At 57.9% G+C, this 20505-nt stretch overlaps 3 protein-coding genes across 6 annotated transcripts in view; 1 reads left to right on the top strand and 2 right to left on the bottom strand.

Annotated features, from left to right (window-relative positions):
* Positions 1 to 1307: 1307 nt before the first annotated feature.
* BCL2L12 (BCL2 like 12) lies at positions 1308 to 7057 on the bottom strand. Of its 2 annotated transcripts, XM_007463374.1 has the most exons (7): positions 6981 to 7057; positions 6191 to 6305; positions 5835 to 5977; positions 4671 to 4757; positions 4492 to 4583; positions 3370 to 3657; positions 1308 to 1522 (listed from the first exon to the last, which is right to left on the bottom strand). In XM_007463374.1, exons 2-7 carry the CDS (start codon positions 6295 to 6297, stop codon positions 1472 to 1474), a joined length of 768 nt encoding a protein of 255 aa, XP_007463436.1. In that variant the 5' UTR covers positions 6298 to 6305; positions 6981 to 7057; the 3' UTR covers positions 1308 to 1471. The 2 variants fall into 2 exon arrangements, with proteins under 2 accessions (XP_007463436.1, XP_007463437.1); XM_007463375.1 differs by lacking the exon at positions 6981 to 7057 and having other exon boundaries at positions 5835 to 5974; positions 6191 to 6299.
* A 1106-nt stretch (positions 7058 to 8163) lies between these two features.
* Positions 8164 to 12354, top strand: IRF3 (interferon regulatory factor 3). Of its 3 annotated transcripts, none has more exons than XM_007463372.1 (7): positions 8164 to 8341; positions 9013 to 9184; positions 9276 to 9343; positions 9988 to 10174; positions 10276 to 10656; positions 11540 to 11655; positions 12165 to 12354. In XM_007463372.1, exons 1-7 carry the CDS (start codon positions 8177 to 8179, stop codon positions 12330 to 12332), a joined length of 1257 nt encoding a protein of 418 aa, XP_007463434.1. In that variant the 5' UTR covers positions 8164 to 8176; the 3' UTR covers positions 12333 to 12354. The 3 variants fall into 3 exon arrangements, with proteins under 3 accessions (XP_007463434.1, XP_007463433.1, XP_007463435.1); XM_007463371.1 differs by having other exon boundaries at positions 8176 to 8347; positions 12165 to 12347; XM_007463373.1 differs by lacking the exon at positions 10276 to 10656 and having other exon boundaries at positions 8177 to 8341; positions 12165 to 12332.
* Positions 12355 to 13770: 1416 nt separating this feature from the next.
* SCAF1 (SR-related CTD associated factor 1) overlaps positions 13771 to 20505 on the bottom strand; it is a 15544-nt gene continuing 8809 nt past the window's right edge. The window contains exons 8-13 of the mRNA XM_007463443.1: positions 20175 to 20497; positions 17013 to 18592; positions 16164 to 16246; positions 15725 to 15943; positions 14267 to 14395; positions 13771 to 13962 (exon numbers count right to left, since the gene is read on the bottom strand). Of these exons, the coding sequence (XP_007463505.1) occupies positions 13771 to 13962; positions 14267 to 14395; positions 15725 to 15943; positions 16164 to 16246; positions 17013 to 18592; positions 20175 to 20497 (2526 nt within the window). The remainder of the gene's footprint in view (positions 13963 to 14266; positions 14396 to 15724; positions 15944 to 16163; positions 16247 to 17012; positions 18593 to 20174; positions 20498 to 20505) is intronic.

Below are 20505 nucleotides of genomic sequence, written 5' to 3'. Positions count from 1 at the left end.
GGTCAGGGAACGAGATCCCAGATGCATGCCACAACTAAGAGTTCGCATGCCACAACTAAGGGGCCTGTGTGCCGCAACTAAGGAGCCCGCCTGCCACAACTACAGACCCGGCGCAACCAAATAAAATAAATATTTTTTAAAAAGTCTTGAAAGTTTTATTTTCACATACACTCGATTCTTATTATTTGTGCTAGTTACGTCCTATAAAGTCGCTGTGAACACTGAACTGGCAAACACCGAGCCATTGATCCTGGGGGAGATACAGGGTCAGGCTCCCACGAGCATCTTGTCACAACACTTTTGCCAACCCATCAACATATAATCAGGCTTTCTGTGTGTTTTCTGTTTAAAGCCACGTTATTTAATATAGAGTTGGTCCATTCACAGTGATCTCACAGCCAACAGCAGTGTAACAGAAATTATCTACAACGAAGCTTGTCTAATTGAGGCACATCGCAGCATTCGTGCACTTATAGGAACGCTAGCCAGCACTCCAGCGCTATGCTTGGGGCCCTTTCAAACAGCGAAATCACCACAAAAAAGCATAGAAATGTGAAAAATGTGGCACTAAATAGTTTTCAGAAAGGACGCTTGTATACAGCGCGAGAGCTGAAACAAGAAGGTGCAGTTGCCTCGCCTGATCTGAGCTGAAAGGTGCCCATCGAGCGAGTCAGATCCTTTGCTGCTCTGAACACACGCACGCCTGCCAACAACTGCGAAAGCACGTGAGTATTAGTTTGTGGACTACAAATAAATGTTCGCGAGTAGGCGAATTCGAAAAATACAGAATCCGCGAATACTGAGGCTCGACTGTAATTGGCTTCCTTTGTGATCCTGTGCGTTTCATTTTAGGCATTTACACACATAATTCGGTGAAGGGGGTGATAGCCCTAAAAAGGTGACAAATTTCTGGCGGACAGGCAGATGAGGAGAAACCGGCAAAAAAGGCTCAGAAGGAGCTGTGTGAAGAGAAAAATGAGAAGAAGGTGGTGTTCTGGATGTTTTGTGAAGAAAGATCATAGCTTTCTTCTGGAAATAGCTAGAAAGACTCCAGGACTATCAACACAGGATTAGCTGGAATAAATAAATCATGCAATAGGGGAAAAATATAATTAGCTGGAATCATATTTACAGGTATCTTCAACTATGCTGCATATTTAGGTGACAGGTGCTTGTAGGTGCCCCAAATAAATATTTCTAGAATGAATGAATTGGTTCTTTCCTCAATTTATAAACCAGAGAGGCCTCCAAACCAAATCTCCTCTACTTAGAGCTTTAGTTCTTGAGTGAAAGGACAAATCATTAAATACTTTAAAAAGTTTTTAATGTCAAAACATTTTAAACTTTTTTTTTTTTTTTTGGCAAAAACAGAGAGGGGGGGCACCACCCCACAGCCCTGAGGGGAACAGGAAGGCTTGGGAAGAGTGCAGGGACATGAGGTCCAATCTTGTAGCAGCTTCTGAGGAAAAGCTCAGTCCAGGGGTAAGTTCAAGTCCACAGGTGAAACTGCCAGGATGCCCCCCTGGAAGGGAAAAGTGGCAGAGCCCCATGAGCAGACAGGCATCCTCCACTCACAGCAGCATCCACACCAGCCCAGTGAGAGCAGAGACGGAGAAGGCAAGGAACCAGAGAGGGGGAGGGGAAAGAGACCCAGGGAGAGGTGGACAGGGATGAGGGATAGAGACCCCAAGAAAGGCTCAGAGACTTGGGGTGGATGGGAACAGAGTCCTAGAAGGGGTGGGGGGCGACAGAGCTCCAGAGGGGGTGGACAGAGACTCAAAGAAGGGGAAGAAACAGGGTCCTGGAGCTTTAATGATAAAGAGCCCTGGCTTTGTGTTAAAGCCCTAATTCCAATCCCCCACCCTGCATAAGGGACTTTCCCTCAGCCTCCATAAAACCAGGATAATAATCGAATCCCATAAGGTTGCTGTTGGGTTTCAATGGGATCATTCCACTAAAGTCCTTGGCTGAGTACCTGGCCAAGCTTACCTGTTATCATTCCTTAACAAATAAAATGATTTTACAAATAAACCAGCTTCTGCTCTGAGTTACAGACACTAATATCGACTGTCCCGTCACATGTTGCTTTGAGGTCTCAGGGGTCTCTCTCCCTGAACTGGACCACCTCCAATCACCTCTGCCTCTTCCCAAAACCTGCTCCCCACCTTCGCCTCCACTCTGCTCTTTCTGGTCCCAGAGGACCTCAGATGTAGCCCTGCAGCTGCTCAGGCCAGCATCTTTGGCATCATCCTTGACTCCCGTCTCCCATCCACTCCATGAGCAAAATCTGTCAGGTCTACCTCCAAATTAAATCCAGAATTCTCTACTACCCTGACCCTGGTCTGATCCACCCTAACCTTCTCCCTGGACCAGCCCAGTCACCCCCTTGGGGCTTTGCCCCCTACAGTAGTCTCCATACGGCCGCCAGAGGGCACCTGTTACCACCCAAGACAGCTCGCATCCCTCTACTCTGAGCCCTCCTAGGACTCCTGGCTCACTGAGTCAAAGTGCAAGTTCTTACCTTGACCACAAGGCCTAAAGCCTTGCGTGATCTGGCCGCCCCTCCTGCTTTCATCTCCTACCCTCTCCCCCTCACTCACCCTGCTCCAGCCCTACTGGCTGTCTCTCTGCTCCTCAAACGCACCTAGCCAGCTCCTGCCAGTCTATGAAGCAATGCTTACATTCTGAGAGCCTGGCAGTGATGGGGCAGGTGAGATGGTGCCCATTGAGCAGCGAGAGACTGGTATTCAGGGAGACGGGGACAGTTGCCTAGGTCACACAGCCAGTACACAGGAGCTTAATCCAGCTCTGAGCCCAGCACTGGATTTAAAGCGGTGAGCAAGCAAGGTAAGGGGATGGTGTGGAGGTGGCTGCGATTTTAAATGGGGATCAGGGAGGGGCTCGCTGAGAGTGATACCTGAGCAGAGCGGCAGAGGAAGCAAGGCAGGGGGATACCAGGCAAAGGGCATTCCCGCAGGCAGTGCTGCACAGGCAGACAGTCACCAGATACTCACATAAATGTCAAGTACTTACAAGGATGATCCCATTTTAATCCTCACAATAACCCTTTGAGGTAGGTATACAATTCTCCTCCCTTTACGGATGAGGAAACTTGTTTCTAGCTCATAACTGTTAGTGTATACCAGAGTGGTTTAAGCTGGGCATAGCATCTGCACTGATCACTACAGTGCCTCGTGTACATTAGGTGCTCAATAAACACAGGACGGATGAATGGTCGAGCTGGGAGAACGTGATGTCTGAAAGGAAGCCTAAGAGCCTCCCCGCCCACCCACCCACCCCCAATACACACACATACAATTACAATTACAGTTAGGTAAAGGGAAGCCCAGAGAGGCTTTAGCGGCTCACCCAGCCCCCGTGGGCCTGGATCCAGGGCGCAAAGCTGTGCACGTGCTCTACGCTGAGACCGGCCAGGGTGCCCCCCAGCCTGGCCACGCGCCGGCTCAGCTCCATGGCCAGGGCCAGGCGGGCCAGAGGCTCCGGGGAAGGCGGTGGGGGCCCGGGGCACGGCAGCGAGGGGCGTGCTTGGCTCGGGCGAGGGTTGCCCTCCCGGCTAGAGAAGAGCTCCACTAGGCGGCTGAAGGAACCGGCGGAGAGGCGGGCCAGCTTGCGCCGCAGGGCGGGGTCTGAGGCCAGCTGTGGGCCGGGGAGGAAGAGGCAGGGTCTGCCTCAGTCACACCCTCGTAGCCAGCCAATGGGAGGCTGGGAGGCGTGGCTTCAAGAGCTCTAGCTATAACGGACGCCCTAAGCCACGCCCCTATCCAGCACATCTGCCAATCATAAACGAGACTATATGATCTCGGCCAAACTACTCGCAGCAAGATGGCCTAGAACCGGAGAAGCCACGCCACGCCACGCTCCTGACAAGGCCTCGACAGCCAATCAGGACCAAGCCCTGTATTAGCTGTGTTCTAGCATGCTAACATTCTAGCCACGTCCCTGTGGGCTTCCCCGAAGGCCAAGCCAGTGACGACGGCAACCTTGCCTTCTACCAGACAATGAATATTATAAGGCCATACACTTTGCCCAAGCTCCTGACCTAACCTGATTCCAGGACAGAGTCACAAGCCACACTCCCTCCGGCAGTCCATTTCCCCCATGTTCTAAGCAACGTCCCTATATAGTCAATCAGGGTTTCAGATTTTAGACAGCTGTCTTCAAGCTACCCCCTCCTCCCTTTTCCATCACCATACATTCCCTTACCGACTCACCTCGTCCAATCTCCTTCCTAGAACAGTTTCTGGTGGCCACACCCCTCTGCCTTCATGCCACGCCCCTTTGACGATCAAAGAAGTCACTAATTTAAAGTATTGCCCTGGTTTACCTGTCACTCACCCCTTCACTGAAGACTTGTCCCACCTTCTCCCCACCTGACCATCCAATGAGAATGCAGATCCAGCTTCAGGTCCCAGTGCGGAACCATGCCGCAACTCCTATCCTAGCTAAGCGATGGAACAGACCACCCATCACCTTCTGGTTGATGACTTCTGCCTCTTCCTCCAGCAAGGCCACCAGCTTTCGCAGCAGGGCTTCCTTCTCTGTGGGTGCGTGACCCTGTAATTCTGGGGGGCAGAAGAGAATTTGGCTGGGGGCAGAACCCTGGCGACCCTTCTACCCTCATCCTTCTCCAGGGCCCTTCTGCACCTCACCTGGGCTAGGTGGGGATTTCAGTTGCTCTTGGACCAGCTGTTCCAGCCGCTGGGCCACCAGGGCATAGAAATCTGGAGTAGCTGGGCCTGGGATGAAAAGAGCCAATGATGGGTCTTCAGGACATAAGGAACTTAGGTATTCTCTCCTCCCAACCATCTTGCCAGGTAGCAATGATTTCCATTTCAGAATGGGATAAATTGAGGCCCAGTGAGCAAACTTGGTAAAAGACCCTTTTACTTTTCCCCAAATTGGACTTCGAAGGTTTGAGCTGAACTGGACCTTGAAGATTATCCCATCTAAGGAAGGCACACACATGGCACTCCAGCTATTACCACTCTATCCCTTGCCCATTTCAGGCAACAACTCATCACAGAACTCTTCTCCCCAGCTGTGAAATCCTCTCCAAGTGAGCACTCCCAGTAGCCATTGCTTGTCTATCCAGTATCACATATGAGAAGAAACCTACTGGTCGCTCTTGATCAAGTCCAGTATCCACCACCCACCCCCCCGCATTCCTACTTTGCTACTGGAGAAAAGGACTCATGTAACCAAAACAGCCAGGGAATTGTGACTGGAAATCAGGTTTCCTGCCTCCCTATTGGGGTTACTGGTGGCTACAAAAGTCTTAGGGGCAAGGAAGCATGTGTAGAAAGAGAGATAACAAATAGAAAGGCACTAAAACGAAGTGAGAGAGTGGCATGGACATATATACACTACCAAATGTAAAATAGATAGCTAGTGGGAAGCAGCCGCATAGCACAGGGAGATAGGCTCGGTGCTTTGTGTCCACCTAGAGGGGTGGGATAGGGAGGGTGGGAGGGAGACGCAAGAGGGAGGGGATATGGGGATATATGTATATGTATAGCTGATTCACTTTGTTATACAGCAGAAACTAACACACCATTGTAAAGCAATTATACTCCAATAAAGACGTTAAAAAAAAAAAAAAGGAAAGAAAGAAAGAAAGGCACCCAAAGCCCTCCTGAAGCCTGCTCACAGAACTGACAGATAGTAAACCAACTGGGGGTCGGGGGTGAGGGTAGGTGCTGGAGATCCCCCACAGCTACCCCCTTAGCTGAGTGGTCCTGAACTAGTTCCTTATCCTCTCTGTGCTTTAAGAATCAAAGCTGCCAGTTCTTGGGTGATCGAAGGAAATCTCTTACCAGGCTCTGAACCATAGCATGGCCGGAGGGGCAGGGAGCAAGGCCGAGGGGACTCAGGGGGAACTGCTCCTCGCCCCAGGGAGCAGGGAAGACATCTTCGAAGGCGGCTCAGGAAGTCTGTTGGCTCCTCTTGGGCAGGGCTCCTGGGGAAGGGGACCTCAGAGAGTGACCCCAAAGGCCCTTTGCAAGCAGTCCCTTTGTCCTCCCACTGAGGGCCTTTCCCTGCAACCCTCAGGACAAGGAGTGGAGCCAGATATAAAGAGGGGGGGAAAGGAGACAGACTGAGTCCAGGAGCAAGAGTTGGAGGGGCCCAGCCCAAATGCCGTTCCCTGAGGGAGGAGGGCAACTCCTCTTACCTGGGTGGGGTCGGAATGGGAGACCCCGCAGCCTCACCCCTACTTAGGAAGGCAGCTAGGACCCTCAGCGTGTCCTCTCGGAGCCCCAGTTCTTCCGAGCCTGCCATGGGGGCACCTGTGAGAGAGGGAGCTGGAGGATGGGCTCCAGGGTTCAGTGGGAAGTAGAGGCTGGGGACCCAAATTCCTAGTCCCCGAATGAGGAGGGGGCCAGGACTTGTGAGTCCCCAAAGAGGGAAGGGGCTGAGGGTCTGCATTCCCAGGTCCTCTACGGGAGTTGGGGGTCTGGGGGCCCAGACGCTTAAGCCTCCAGATGGAGAACAGGGATGAGGAGGAAGACACCTTGATCCTGGGAGAGAAGGCTAGGGATCCGGATTCTTGGGTCTAAGGGAGGAGAGGCTGGGGGCCTGGACTCTTGAGTTTTCGGAGAAGGCGACTGGGGGTGTGAACTCTTGAGTCTAAGAGAGAAGGGGGCGGGGGCCTCAGAATTCTGAGTCCTCGAGGGAGAAGGGGGCTTGGGGACTTCTTGATTCTGGAGGTATATGCCAAGCTGCTCACGTCCGTAGAGGGTCGAGAACTACCAATCCCAGCAGGTTTCAGAGCAAACATTCCCCTCCGTCCGTTAGTGGTTCGCCTCGCAGCCTGCTGGGAGTTGTAGTTCCACTCTCTGAGGCTAGAGTTTGGGAGACCCAGGACACTCGGAATTCGGAGAAGCGGGACTGAGTTGCCCCCTCCTGGATCCCGGCTCCCTCTTCTTTCCTCCTCACCTAGCCCACGCTAACGTCCCGCTCACCTGGTCCCGGGCCCCGCCGCCGCCACCTCCTCCACTGAACTTGTATAAACTTTCTTCTCTTAGTTCAACTTTCCCGCGCCTGCGCACTGGGCCGGGTTGGTGACGGCCCAAACGTAGAGGGGAGGAGCGTTGGGTCCCGCCTAATTTGCATGTGACGTTCCCAGCATGCCCGCGGTCGGAAGGCCTAAAAAGGGCATGGGGTTGGGGGGGGGCGACGCCCGCGCTTACCGAGCAGCCTCTTTGGTTTTGGAGTCACCCGTACGACGGTGAAGTCGTTTTTATTTCAGGAAATCCATAGAAAAGGAAGCCCCACCTCTAAAGCTCAGCTGACCGGAAGTGGTGTGTGCCGCTGAGAGTTCGAGAGTTACGAGACCCCAAAAACAGACGTGGTTGGAGCACTCTGCGCGCCCCGACCCACCACATAGGAAACGTAGGTAACTGGGGAGTAGGTGGCGTCCAGAGGTGAGGAATCGGAGAAAGGATGGGTCTACACTGACAGTGGAGAAGGGCGGTTGTGTAGTCTGGGGGAAAGTGAAGCAAGAAAGACTGGCGGCGAGATCGGCTGTAAAGAAAGCAAACGTAGAAGAAGTAGCGGAGAGGAGGCGTCTACACGGGGGGATCTAGGGGAGAGATGGACGGACTGTAAGAATGGGAGGCAGTCCACTCTAGAAAGTGGGGACGTGCTCTGGAGGAGGGAGGCTGTCTGTTTGGGAGGGACTGTGGATGGTCCACGGTGGGAATGGGTGAGGGGATCATCGGGACGGGGTGGAATTGTGAAAGGGGGTCTACCGTGGGTAACTGCGGGAGGTAGCGGTCTAGTGTCTGTATTGCAATAACTAGAGGGAGGGCTCTACCCTGGAAGTGGGAGTACCTGCCTTGGGTGATGGGGGAAGAACGGGCTTTCAGTGGAAGAGGGAAGGTGTACACGGGCGCAATTGAGGGAGGTAGAGGTATCTACACAGAAGAAGCTGGGAAAAGGAGGGGGGGGTGTAAAATGGGCTTGGGAGGGAGTTCTCGCTGAATTAGAAAGGCTCGCTGGAAGATGGGAGAAGGTCTCCTGTTTGTACCCCAGGAAACTATAGGTGAGAGACCTGCGCCGTGGCCCGTGAGGGAGGTCTGGGTGTGGAACCTCCGCACGGGGTGGGCCTGGGAGGCCGCCTGTACCTAGGACCTGTTCTCTGCGCGCAGGCCGGACCATGGGAACACAAAAGCCCCGCATCCTGCCCTGGCTGGTATCTCAGCTGGACCAGGGGCAGTTGGAGGGCGTGGCCTGGCTGGATGAGAGCCGCACGCGCTTCCGCATCCCTTGGAAGCACGGCTTGCGGCAGGATGCCCAGCTGGAGGACTTCGGCATTTTCCAGGTGCGGGCGCGCCGGGCGGGGTGGACTCCGAGGGGGCGGAGGTGGACTCCGAGGGGGCGGGGCCGAGAAGGCGGGATTAGCAAGCATGGAGAGGCCTGCTCTCATTTTGACAGACTGAGGTGGGTGGAGTTAGAACGGGAAGGGGTTTAGTTAGTAGGATCCACGGACTGGTGTCGGAGAGCAGTCAGGATTAGAGCTGCCAGGTTCCGGTAACGGAATCGGGAAAGTGAAGGAAATGCATCCTGGGGAGTCCGGGGCCGGGGTGGGGCTCTTGGTTGTAGAATTTCTGGTGGCCGGTCTTGAAATATTAGAGGCGAGACTTGGCCCTGAAGCTGTGGTTTCTTACCACCAAAGTAGGATACACCGGTGGTGGTAAGCCGAGTTACAGAGCGAGGGGGCGGGGTTATTACAGAGGGTGTCATGGGGCAGGTTGGTGGCAGAGTTAAGACACCCATTAAGACCTGGAAGGCTGGCTTAGAAAGCAAAGGTTTTTGAAGGGTGGTGGTAGGGGGATTCGGGGCGCACAGAATCTGAGAGTTTGGGGATGGAACCTTGCCAAGTTAGAACGTGTCGGGGGACGACGGTGTAAGGACAAGAGGAGACAGGGTTGGGGCCCCTGGGGCAAGGTCTAAGTCATCCTCTCCACTATCTTGGTACCACTGGTACCCTAGGCCTGGGCTGAGGCCAGTGGTGCCTACACTCCTGGGAAGGATAAGCCGGACCTGCCCACCTGGAAGAGGAATTTCCGGTCCGCCCTGAACCGGAAGGAAGCGTTGCGTTTAGCAGAGGACCACAGCAAGGACCCCCACAACCCGCACAAGATCTATGAGTTTGTGACCTCAGGTGTGCTGGAAGTGAGGCTTCACTTAGAGGGATGGGATTTCGAGTGTCCCCAGCGCCCCCACTCCACTCCACTCCCCACCTTTCTCCACAGGAGTTGGGAACTTAGCTGAGCCAGACACCTCTCTAGACACCAATGGCAGATGTACCTCTGATATCCAGGTAAGAATGCGCCCCGACCATCCTGCTCTCAGTCTCTGCCCCATCCCCTCTCTGCGTTCTCATGGGCCTATTCAGGCCTCATCTTCCCCTGTACCATCACCCCAGGCTCCATGCTGTCCCCTGCAGTCTGTCCCCAACCTGACTCAGTGCTGACCCTGTCCCCCCACCCCCTGCCCACAGCCCTCCGTGGCTTCCCAGCATCCTCAGGAGAAAACTCAGAGCTTTCAGCAGGCATTCAAGGCCCTAATCCACCTTTCTAGGATTTAATAGCTTTCCTCCCTGTGCAGGGTTCTCTCAGCGTTTTGGGAACTCAGAACCTCTCTCTCCTTGATCTTGCTGATGTCTGTGCCAGGGGAAGTCCCCTCTGAAATTCTTCCCAGCCCTCTCTGCCCGGGTCTTGCTTGCAGAGAGCCAGATCCTTGGGTGGAATTAGCTGCTCCCCTCGGGCCACTGTAGTGCCCGGCATACATCAAAGCTGTACATACTTTACTGTCTGTGTGCCCCAGGTTAGAAGCCCCTTGAGGGCAAAGCTCAGGTCTGCCTCCTCTCTGGGTCCCCACATCGCTGAGCACAAAGCTTGGTCCATGGGAAGTCTCCAGAAAAGGCTGTGGAAATACCAGGATCCTTTTTTTTTTCCTCTCCAGGAAGACATTCTGGAGAAGTTACTGAGTGACCTGGACTTGGCCCCAGATGGAGGGCCCTCAAGTCTGACCATGGCCCCTGAGAACCCCCCTCAGCTCTTGCTGAGCCCCAACTTAGATGTCCCTGCTCCTTGCCCAAAGCCGGGACCCCCTGAAAACCCACTGAAGCAGCTGTTGGTGAGCGAGGAAGGTGAGCGCCAGCTGTGGGTGGGAGGGGTTAGGGCTGGGCCATAAGCCCCCTGACGTTCCCTCATTCTCTCTCCCCTTCACATTACTGCTGCTGCTGCTCAGAGTGGGAGTTCGAGGTGACTGTCTTCTACCGGGGCTGCCAAGTCTTCCAGCAGACTGTCTTCTGCCCGGGGGGCCTGCGGCTGGTGGGATCAGAAGCAGGGGATAGGACACTGCCTGGGCAGCCAATAAGACTGCCAGACCCCGCGGCGTCCCTGACAGACAGGGGCGTGACAGACTACGTGCAGCGGGTGCTGAGCTGCCTGGGCGGGGGACTAGCTCTGTGGAGAGCTGGGCAGTGGCTCTGGGCCCAGAGGCTGGGGCACTGCCATGTGTACTGGGCCGTGGGCGAGGAACTCCTCCCCAACAGTGGTCACAGGCCTGATGGTGAGGTGCCCAAGGACAGGGAAGGAGGCGTGTTCAACATGGGGCCCTTCATAGCAGGTGAGTGAGGTGGGGCTTTAGCTCTGCTGTGGAAACGGCAGGCAATGGTGGTTAAAAACTCTGGGGTCAGGAGGTTTGGGATCGAATTCAGACCCTGCTGCTCTGCTTGTGGTTGAACCTGTGGGGAGAAGGACTGGACTGCTCTGAACCTGTGGAGTCTAAGGACTGTCTCCTCTCTCTCACCTGCCCAGAGCTGGCAGGAGGCACAGGGCCCAGCGTACAGAAGGTGCTTCGGGGAATTAGCTGCCATAGTTGTTACCATTTATTACAATTATGGTGGAAAGACATGCAGGAGAAAGGAATCCTTTAGGGCTTTGCTCTCCAAACAGACCTTTCTGCAATGATGCAAATGCTCTGTATTTCCACTGCCCAATATGGTATCCACTAGCTACATGTGGCTACTGAGTACTTAGATGAGGTGAGTGCAAATGAGGAAGTGAGTTTTTTAAGTTTTATTTGATTTGAATTAGATACAATTAAAAATAGCCATGGTGGCTAATGGCTACATATTGGACAGCATGGCCTTGAAGGGTTAAAGAGCAGTAACCACCAACCACCTTATACTCCAGAATCACTGAGCATCCTTGGGGGAGTGGACTCCCCTCCTGGGCCTGTTTCCCCATCCAAATGCTGAGGCTCCAGGAGGTGTGTGTGGAGGCCTAGCTTCCAGCCCAGCCCTGATGGAAGGGAGGAGGAACATTTCAGCTTGTGTCAGAACTGGAGGGACTTTCCCCAAATCAACAGCCCCCTGGTCATGGTGGCAGAGATATGTTGAGCTTTAGATCAGGGAAGAAGATGAGGATGTTACTGAGGTTTTGGGGGAGCAGGGAGGGGCAGGTAGAGGGTCTTCTTCCCATCCCTGACTAGGTTCCTGGGCCCCCAGATCTGATTGCCTTCATCGAAGGAAGCAGACGCTCACCACGCTACACCCTCTGGTTCTGCGTGGGGCAGTCATGGCCCCAGGACCAACCATGGATCAAGAGGCTCGTGATGGTCAAGGTACTGCAGCCCCAGGCTCCTGGAGCTGATGGGTAGATCCTAAAAGGGAGGAGGTTGCTTCTGGGAACTACAACTCCCACAGTTCCCTCGGAGAAACTACAACTCCTAAGAGCCTCTGCAAGTACCAGTTCCTCCTCAGGAGCTTCTGGTGTCCCTCCCACGGCCTCACCCCCAAAGCCTATATTTGCGTTCTCCCAACCATGTGAAAGTCGGTGGACTACAAGTCCTAGCAGCCTGTGTGAGGTACTACAGCTCCCAGGAGTGCTTCTGATCACAAGCTGCTCAGCTCTAGCTTCCAGGAACCCTTCAGCAGCCTCAGCCCTAAGAACCATTTATGGTCTCCCCTGGTGGTGAATATGGGGAAAACTGTAACGCCCAGCAGCCCTGGGCCTAACGGTTCATCCTGGGTTACAGTGGGGGCTGTCGGGAATTGTAGTCTACTCAACCCATCCCCGACAGTAGACGGTGCTGGGTGTTTCCCCTGACTGTTTCTCCCCCACCTCCCTCAGGTTGTCCCCATGTGCCTCAGAGCCCTGCTAGACATGGCGCGGGTAGGGGGTGCCTCCTCCCTGGAGAACACTGTGGACCTTCACATTTCTAACAGCCACCCACTCTCCCTCACCTCAGACCAGTACAAGGCCTACCTCCAGGACCTGGTCGAGGACATGGACTTCTAGGTCACTGGGGAGGCCTGAGCCCTCACCTTCCACCTCAGCCAATAAACTGGCTCCGGCCATGGTCATCACTTGTCTGTCTGGTGTTCACTGTCCCTGGGCCAGCCCTGACCCAAGTTGGGGGTTATTCCTTCTTAAGGCCCGTTTATCCATCTGTGCAAGCCACTCATATCCTAGGTGCTCACTGCATAAAGGCCAGGCACTGTGCAGGGGGCAGCTGACACTCCTTACCTCTTCCCTGTGGCCTGGTGAGTAGGTGACAGTCACCCCCATTTTATAGACCAAGACACTGAGGCTTAGAGAGGAGGAAAGTTCACAAAGTAGGAAAATACAAGACAGGTCAGAATCCAGGTCTGACTCTAAGGTTGCCACTCTTTGAGGGCGACCTTGGGGCTCAATCTGGAATGCCCATCTTGCCTATGAACAGTTCAGGCCGACGTCCAGTAAGCACAGAGCCTTTCGCCTGACTGTCCTGCCTGTCAGGGGCCTTGGGTCCCCTCCCAACTCCTGCTAGGTGACCTCAGGCAAGTCCTTCTCCTTTCCGGGCCCTGGGCTCCCCTCCACGTGGGCCTGCGAGGGCCAGTTGTAAAGGAATTCTGAGCCCACCCCCAATCGGAACCCACCCTCCCCCCGCAGCCTGGCTGCACCCACCTCTCCTCACAGCGCCTGGGTTCTGGGTAACAGGGACTGATGGAGGCCAGCACAGCCCTGATTCACTGTGTGGCCCTTGCTGCTCCGTGCCTCAGTTTCCCTCTCCATCTCGGGGGAGTCAATTAGATCACCCCAGCCTCATAGGACTGGTAAAAAAAAAAAAAAAAAAAAAACTGAATGGAGGACAAAGATCCTGTTTCTGGGGCAATTCCAAGGTTAGACAAATAGCACCTAGAGGCCCTGAGCTGGGCAGACACTGGTCAGGTGGGGCAGGGACCTCTCCCTCCCGTCACCACCACTCTCTATCAGTAGCAACGGCTTCCTATGTGCGAGGTCCGGTTCTAAGTGCTTCACCCGCCTGTGTCTTTCCTAATCCTCACAACACCCACTTTATAGACGAAGAAACAGGCCCAGTGAGAGGAATGCACTTTTCCCAAGTCACACCGTCTACTTCCCCGCTAACCACGCTCACACCTGGGCCAAGGCTCCTCCCCAACACTTTCCCAAACTGAACTCTGAAAAGAAGGCTAAAAGTCCTGGGGCTCAGGGATAACATTTCATGAAATCTTTAATGAAACTGGGGTAGGGGCACGAACAGAGGGGAGGGGCAATGGGCACAGGCTTGGGGCGAGGGAGATGGCAGTGGGGCTGGGCAGGGGGCTCTCCTCTTTCCCGCAGCAACCCTCCCCCAATCATCCCACTGACAGGGGAGGGACGTAGGGAAGCAGAGCCATAAATACGTCCAGAATTCCAGAGAGGCAGCGAAGGAGGAAAGGGGCGGCTGGGGATCTCAGAGAGGGGGCAGGGGCAGGCCTGGGCCGCCCTTGTCAGGGGGTCCCGGCTCCTTGGGCTGCCTTGGGGGCCCCGGGGGGTCCCCTGGCTTGCGGCCGTGCTTGCGGAAGTAGCGGTAGCGTTGGACGTAGGCGCGCACCAGGTTGCTCACCTTCACCGGGTTGATCTCCCCACTTTTGCTGTGGCAGATCTGGGGGGCAAGGGGCAGCTGCAGTCACCGCCAGCCCCCATGGTCCCCTGCACCTGGACTGCTGAGCGCAGCTGGGGACTGGGATGGGAACCCCTCCGCCAAAATCCAGGCCAACGTCCCTACTTGTCCCCCGATGCCAGCAGAACAGGCCCAGGTGGGCTTGAGGCATCCTGTCACCCTCTCGCCTTCCAGAGTGGCCCACTGCCCCTCTGTCTCCCCATCTCTGTACGCCTGTCTGCTCACGTCCATCACTCCGTCTCATCCTCTCCCCACCTCGCGCCTCTTGTCCCCCTCTGGGCCCCACCTTGTGGACGGCCTTCCTCAGGATGTCCTTGTACTCCTCCTTGGTGATGTCCTTCTTCTGGTAATACGGCTTGATGGCCAGCTTCACCTCCTCTACTGCCCGCTCCTGCGTGTGCAGCTTCTTCAGATACTGGCGAGGGTGGCGACAGTGAGAAGAAGGGACAGCAAAGGCCAGGTGAGTTACTGCAGAACCCCTACCTCCACTCACCTGCCCACCAGCTCCGACTTCTTGACCATCCAGCTACTCCCAGAGGTGGAAATCCTGCTTAGGGTCTGCCCTGTTCTCCCCTTGCTACAGTCGCCCCAGACGGGCCTCTCAATGTCACTAGCATCTCCTCCAGGCTGGACCCTGGGCTGTCCCAGGCGTCCGTGACCAGAACCCATGTGTCCCCTGCCCTTACAGTCTGGTAGGGAGACAGACCTGAGCCAGGCGGCTATTCCCTACCATCCCAGAGAAGATGGGGGCAGGTAAACTGAGGCCTGGGAAGGGCAGGACACCCCAGACTTCAGGGCCAATATCTCCCATGAAACACAAATGCCAACTGTCGGGTGAGCTACTGAGCTGCTGGGGGAGCCACGGCCACCCCGGGGGGACTCCTCAGGCCTCCCTAGCCCCACAGGAGTGGGTTTCTAAATATGCGGCCAAGAGAAAGGGATTGTGGCCTGCACCCATCTCATATGTGGTGAGAGAGGACGATGGCAGAGAACAGACAGGGCAGCCTCACTGGCGAACAGGGACCTGCTGCTCGTCCCAGGGCCTGTACTGTCCCTGTCCCGCAGCCCATGGCACAGGCCATGGACAAGTACGCATCAAAGCTGTGGCCCCACCTCCATTTATACGGGGCTTATAACACGGGGGTTTGTTCTGCTTTCCTTCTGGCTCTGTATGTGGGGTGCGAAAAGGGTGAGCAGCGCCATCATCTGGTGACAGGACCATAGCGACCAGCATCCAGACCCACCCAAAAGGTACACAGCCCCAAGGCCCAGGAGGAGGAGCCAGATGTAGTGCGGGGAGGGGGTGCCTGTTTGCCCTGCACCCATTCTTCCTCCCTCTGTCCAGGAACAGATGCTTGATTTTTTGTTTGTAAACCACCCTGAGCCCCCCTTACACAAAAAGATCGGGGTGAGAGAGAGAGGTATAGATGACCAAAGAGTAGACTGTAGTAGGTATATGTATAAATATGCGTGTGTTTATATCCATATCTATTTCTCTCTTTCTCTCCCTATCTCCATCCCATCTCTATAGGAAATTCTTTAAAAACCTGTCTAGCACCCCTTTCCCAATCATCTAATCAAGTGAAAGTTTAGTTCCTTACAATTTAGTGATTTCAGTTTTATCTAAGTCCTCATCTGCTGGCATCAGTCTCTGGCATTCTCCTCGGGCCCCTGCATCTCAGTATCTGCCTGCGTTCTCTGCAAAACTGTCACCACTAACCCACCTCTCCCAAGCCCAGTTCACCTTGTCTGTGTCACCACGTCCCTCGGAGCTGCTGCTGCCCTCTCTCTTGTCAGACGCTGCAGCCAGCCCAGTGGGGGTGGGAGGGGTAGAGCCACAGCCCCCCAGGGGGAGGCTGCCAGGGAGCAGGTAGCTGGAGGGGCCAGGGGGCAGACCCAGAGAGGTGGGCACAGGAGCTGGCGTCACCCCCAGACTTGAGGGGGGCTTCCTGTGGCTGAGGATCTGTGGGAAAAGGTTGGAGGATAAGCAAAGGGAGGTGGAGGGGAGGACGGAACATGTATCCCTATTCCCACCCCGATTTCCCAACAGTCCCAGAGGCAACAGGCTCCTCTTCTGGCAGATACCTTGCCCCAAAGCCTGCTGGGAGCTGAAGTTCCTCTCCTAACCCGAAGCAGGGGACAAGAGAAGGGGCTGCGGGGACTCTTCCCCCAAGGAAGCCCACCTGGTTGGTGGCCTGGATCAGCTCCTGGGCCTTTGCTCGGCTTGCCAGATTGGCTTCTTCCATCTTGAAGAGAAGTGCAGTCACTGCAGTAGATGGAGAGTGGACGACAAGGAACGGGAGTTGACGCAAGAGAAGAGGGTGACCCTCACCCAGCCACGTGCCACCTCCTGCCCCGGGCCCCCAGACAGGCTATAAGGTCTCAGGCTCATAACTGGGAAAAGGGGCCTCAGCCACCAAGAGAACCAGCCCACACCCTGTATGTTCTTAGGACTCAAGGTGTGTGGGGGGCAGGGGTGGGGGTGGCGTGTGGCCAAGGTCACACAGTGACGAGTTGGTCCCGAGCCCCCATAGCCTCTCTCCCCACCTCTGCAGTCTAGCAAAGGCTCCTGCCATCCCTGAAGGGACACTGCTCCCTGCTCCCTGATTCCGGTCCCTCCAAGCCTACCCCAGTCTACCTCTAGGTGGACCCCAGGACACACCCCACTCCAGGCTCCTGCCATCCCTGAAGGGACACTGCTCCCTGCTCCCCGATTCCGGTCCCTCCACCAAGCCTACCCCAGTCTACCTCTAGGTGGACCCCAGGACACACCCCACTCCTCCAGTCTCTTCTGGACTGGCTGCCCGCTGCTCCCATCTGCCCAGTGCTCTCCCAGTGCACCCAAACATCGTGGAGCCTTCTGGACAGACCCTGACTGACTCTCACCCACCCAAGGCCCTCCCGGTCCTGGTCACTACACCCACCCCTTCCAAGGTATCTCCACTGCCTCCAAGTTTGTCCCCATATGACCTCCTCCTCCCTGATCCTGTCTGTCCACCCTAATGTGCCCCGGACCCCCAGGGGACACTCACAGGCCAGGACACCGCTGGTAGTGCAGTCTACACCAGCGGGCAGGTTCCAGGGCATGGGTGGGGGCAGCGTGGGCAGCTGGGAGACACGGGGGGCTGGCCCATCCTCTGCCCCCGAGTCGCCAGCCGTGGACCCCGCACTAGGGGCGGTGCTGGGAGCGGCAGCAGCCGTGCTGGTGGCCGTGCTGGTGGCCGGCTGCTGCTCCTCCTCCTCTTCCTCCTCTTCCTCCTCCTCCTCCTCCTCCTCCTCCTCCTCCACCCCACCTCGGACTCCAGCCTCCTCAGCGGCCTCTTCTGGCAGGAAGGAGACCTCAGGTGTCTTGCAGCTGCTATCCACAGTCTGCGAGTCGGGTGTGAGAGCAGGGGGTGGAGGGGCCGCCTTGGGGGGCGGGGTGCTAGGGGCCTTCACTGCCCGCTCGTCCCCGGACCAGGAAGTCTCCTCGGCCCCTTTGGCTCCCGCCGCCTGGCTGCAGCTATCCGCCTTGGACTTCTTCAGCGTCACAGGGCCGCCGCTGCCCCCGCCGCTGCGGATCTTTTTCCTGGTCTTGGATGGCTTGGTCTTTCCCTTGGTCCCCTTGGCTTTCTTGGCCCCAGCCTTGGCCTTGACCTTGGTCTTTTTGGGCTTGGTGCTGCCCTGAGCTGCTTTGGCCACCTCAGTAGGGGCCCGCTCATCCGGCTTGAGGAAGGGGGAGCGGCTCTCTCGGTCTCGGCTGAACTTGACTCCGATGGAGCCCAGGCCAGCAGATGTGGCCTCCTTGGCTGGTGTGGTGCTGCTGACACCCTCTCGGATCAGCACGGCCACCTTGGACTGTAGCTTCACCTTCCGGGAGGATGAGGAGGACGATGAGGACGAGGAGCCTGAGCCGCTGCTGACAGGTGGCTTTGGCGGGGGCCCTGAAGACGGCGCCAACTCCTTGGGGGGCCGGGCCTTCTTGGATGACCTGTCCCTGTCCCTATCTCTGTCCCTGTCCCGGTCCCGATCCCCCCCATCCAGTGCCTTCCGCCGTGATCCCTTCTCCCGAGAGGAAGAGGAGGAGGAGGCAGCCCCAGAGCGGCGCCGGTCCTTCTCACTGCTCTTGCCTCCCCGCTCCTCCGCGCTCAGTCCCTCGGAGTCGTATAGGACCTCGCGCTTGGGCGATGAGGCCGGAGCCGGTGAGGGGCCTCGGGGGTCAGGCTTGTCCGGCCGGCCCACGGTGATGGTCCGCTTGATGGCAAAGAGATCGTGGTCCGTGAGGTCCTGGATGGAGGGCGGCACGGCCCCCCGGCGGCGGCTGTCGCGCTCTCCGCCCAAGGAGGTGGAGCCAGAGGGCGGCTGGGCCGGGGCAGGGCCCTTCTCACTGTCCCCAGACCGCTTCTCGCCCCGGGACCGCGACCGCTTCTTCTTCTTCTTGCTGCCGCCGCCATCCCGGTGCTTGCCGCGGTGCCGCTCGCGCCTAGAAGACGACGACGAGGAGGTGGCCGGGGGCGGGGAGTTCGAGCGCCGCCGCCGCCGCCGTTTCTCCCGAGACCGGGACCTGCGGCTGCCCCCGCGGCGCCGGTCGGTGCTCCGCGAGCGGCGGCGGGCGGAGCGGGACCGCGAGCGGCGGCGGGCGGACGACGAGGCGTGGGAGCCCGGCTTGCGGTCCCGGGAGCGGTGCTTCTTGGAGTCCCAGGGGGAGGCCGGGGCCGGCGCGGCGGGCTGCGCGCCGGAGGAGGACGAGGCGGCTTCCTTGGCCTCGCCGCCGCTCCTCTTGCGCTCCCGCCTCGACTTCTTGCGGGTGGGCGGGCCAGTGGGGGCAGCGGAGGCGGGGGCGGCGGACGTCCTCCTCTTCCTCCTCTTCCTCCTCCTCCTCCTCCTCCTCCTCCTCCTCCACCCCACCTCGGACTCCAGCCTCCTCAGCGGCCTCTTCTGGCAGGAAGGAGACCTCAGGTGTCTTGCAGCTGCTATCCACAGTCTGCGAGTCGGGTGTGAGAGCAGGGGGTGGAGGGGCCGCCTTGGGGGGCGGGGTGCTAGGGGCCTTCACTGCCCGCTCGTCCCCGGACCAGGAAGTCTCCTCGGCCCCTTTGGCTCCCGCCGCCTGGCTGCAGCTATCCGCCTTGGACTTCTTCAGCGTCACAGGGCCGCCGCTGCCCCCGCCGCTGCGGATCTTTTTCCTGGTCTTGGATGGCTTGGTCTTTCCCTTGGTCCCCTTGGCTTTCTTGGCCCCAGCCTTGGCCTTGACCTTGGTCTTTTTGGGCTTGGTGCTGCCCTGAGCTGCTTTGGCCACCTCAGTAGGGGCCCGCTCATCCGGCTTGAGGAAGGGGGAGCGGCTCTCTCGGTCTCGGCTGAACTTGACTCCGATGGAGCCCAGGCCAGCAGATGTGGCCTCCTTGGCTGGTGTGGTGCTGCTGACACCCTCTCGGATCAGCACGGCCACCTTGGACTGTAGCTTCACCTTCCGGGAGGATGAGGAGGACGATGAGGACGAGGAGCCTGAGCCGCTGCTGACAGGTGGCTTTGGCGGGGGCCCTGAAGACGGCGCCAACTCCTTGGGGGGCCGGGCCTTCTTGGATGACCTGTCCCTGTCCCTATCTCTGTCCCTGTCCCGGTCCCGATCCCCCCCATCCAGTGCCTTCCGCCGTGATCCCTTCTCCCGAGAGGAAGAGGAGGAGGAGGCAGCCCCAGAGCGGCGCCGGTCCTTCTCACTGCTCTTGCCTCCCCGCTCCTCCGCGCTCAGTCCCTCGGAGTCGTATAGGACCTCGCGCTTGGGCGATGAGGCCGGAGCCGGTGAGGGGCCTCGGGGGTCAGGCTTGTCCGGCCGGCCCACGGTGATGGTCCGCTTGATGGCAAAGAGATCGTGGTCCGTGAGGTCCTGGATGGAGGGCGGCACGGCCCCCCGGCGGCGGCTGTCGCGCTCTCCGCCCAAGGAGGTGGAGCCAGAGGGCGGCTGGGCCGGGGCAGGGCCCTTCTCACTGTCCCCAGACCGCTTCTCGCCCCGGGACCGCGACCGCTTCTTCTTCTTCTTGCTGCCGCCGCCATCCCGGTGCTTGCCGCGGTGCCGCTCGCGCCTAGAAGACGACGACGAGGAGGTGGCCGGGGGCGGGGAGTTCGAGCGCCGCCGCCGCCGCCGTTTCTCCCGAGACCGGGACCTGCGGCTGCCCCCGCGGCGCCGGTCGGTGCTCCGCGAGCGGCGGCGGGCGGAGCGGGACCGCGAGCGGCGGCGGGCGGACGACGAGGCGTGGGAGCCCGGCTTGCGGTCCCGGGAGCGGTGCTTCTTGGAGTCCCAGGGGGAGGCCGGGGCCGGCGCGGCGGGCTGCGCGCCGGAGGAGGACGAGGCGGCTTCCTTGGCCTCGCCGCCGCTCCTCTTGCGCTCCCGCCTCGACTTCTTGCGGGTGGGCGGGCCAGTGGGGGCAGCGGAGGCGGGGGCGGCGGACGGGGAGGGCGAGCGCTGCCGGTAGCGCTCGCGCCGCTGGGTCAGGATCTTGCGGCGCAGGTCCAGGCCGCCCCAGCGCGCGTCTGCGGTGGGCGGGGCGGGGG

Source organism: Lipotes vexillifer, unplaced genomic scaffold, assembly GCF_000442215.2.
Source record: "Lipotes vexillifer unplaced genomic scaffold, Lipotes_vexillifer_v1.1 scaffold802, whole genome shotgun sequence".
Classification (NCBI taxonomy): Eukaryota; Metazoa; Chordata; class Mammalia; order Artiodactyla; family Lipotidae; genus Lipotes; species Lipotes vexillifer.
Note: the sequence above shows the minus strand (reverse complement) of the source record. Positions and strands in the feature narration are given on the sequence as shown.

Excerpts from the sequence above, each read along its gene's own strand:
- BCL2L12 (XM_007463374.1), bottom strand. The coding sequence starts at position 6,297 with ATGGCAGGCTCGGAAGAACTGGGGCTCCGAGAGGACACGCTGAGGGTC. Across the intron at positions 4,758-5,834 it reads ATGCTATGGTTCAGAGCCTG|GCCCAGCTACTCCAGATTTC; the intron begins GTAAGAGATTTC and ends TTTTCATCCCAG. Across the intron at positions 4,584-4,670 it reads GAAATCCCCACCTAGCCCAG|AATTACAGGGTCACGCACCC; the intron begins GTGAGGTGCAGA and ends TCTGCCCCCCAG.
- IRF3 (XM_007463371.1), top strand. The coding sequence starts at position 8,177 with ATGGGAACACAAAAGCCCCGCATCCTGCCCTGGCTGGTATCTCAGCTG. Across the intron at positions 9,344-9,987 it reads GATGTACCTCTGATATCCAG|GAAGACATTCTGGAGAAGTT; the intron begins GTAAGAATGCGC and ends TTTCCTCTCCAG. Across the intron at positions 10,175-10,275 it reads GCTGTTGGTGAGCGAGGAAG|AGTGGGAGTTCGAGGTGACT; the intron begins GTGAGCGCCAGC and ends GCTGCTGCTCAG.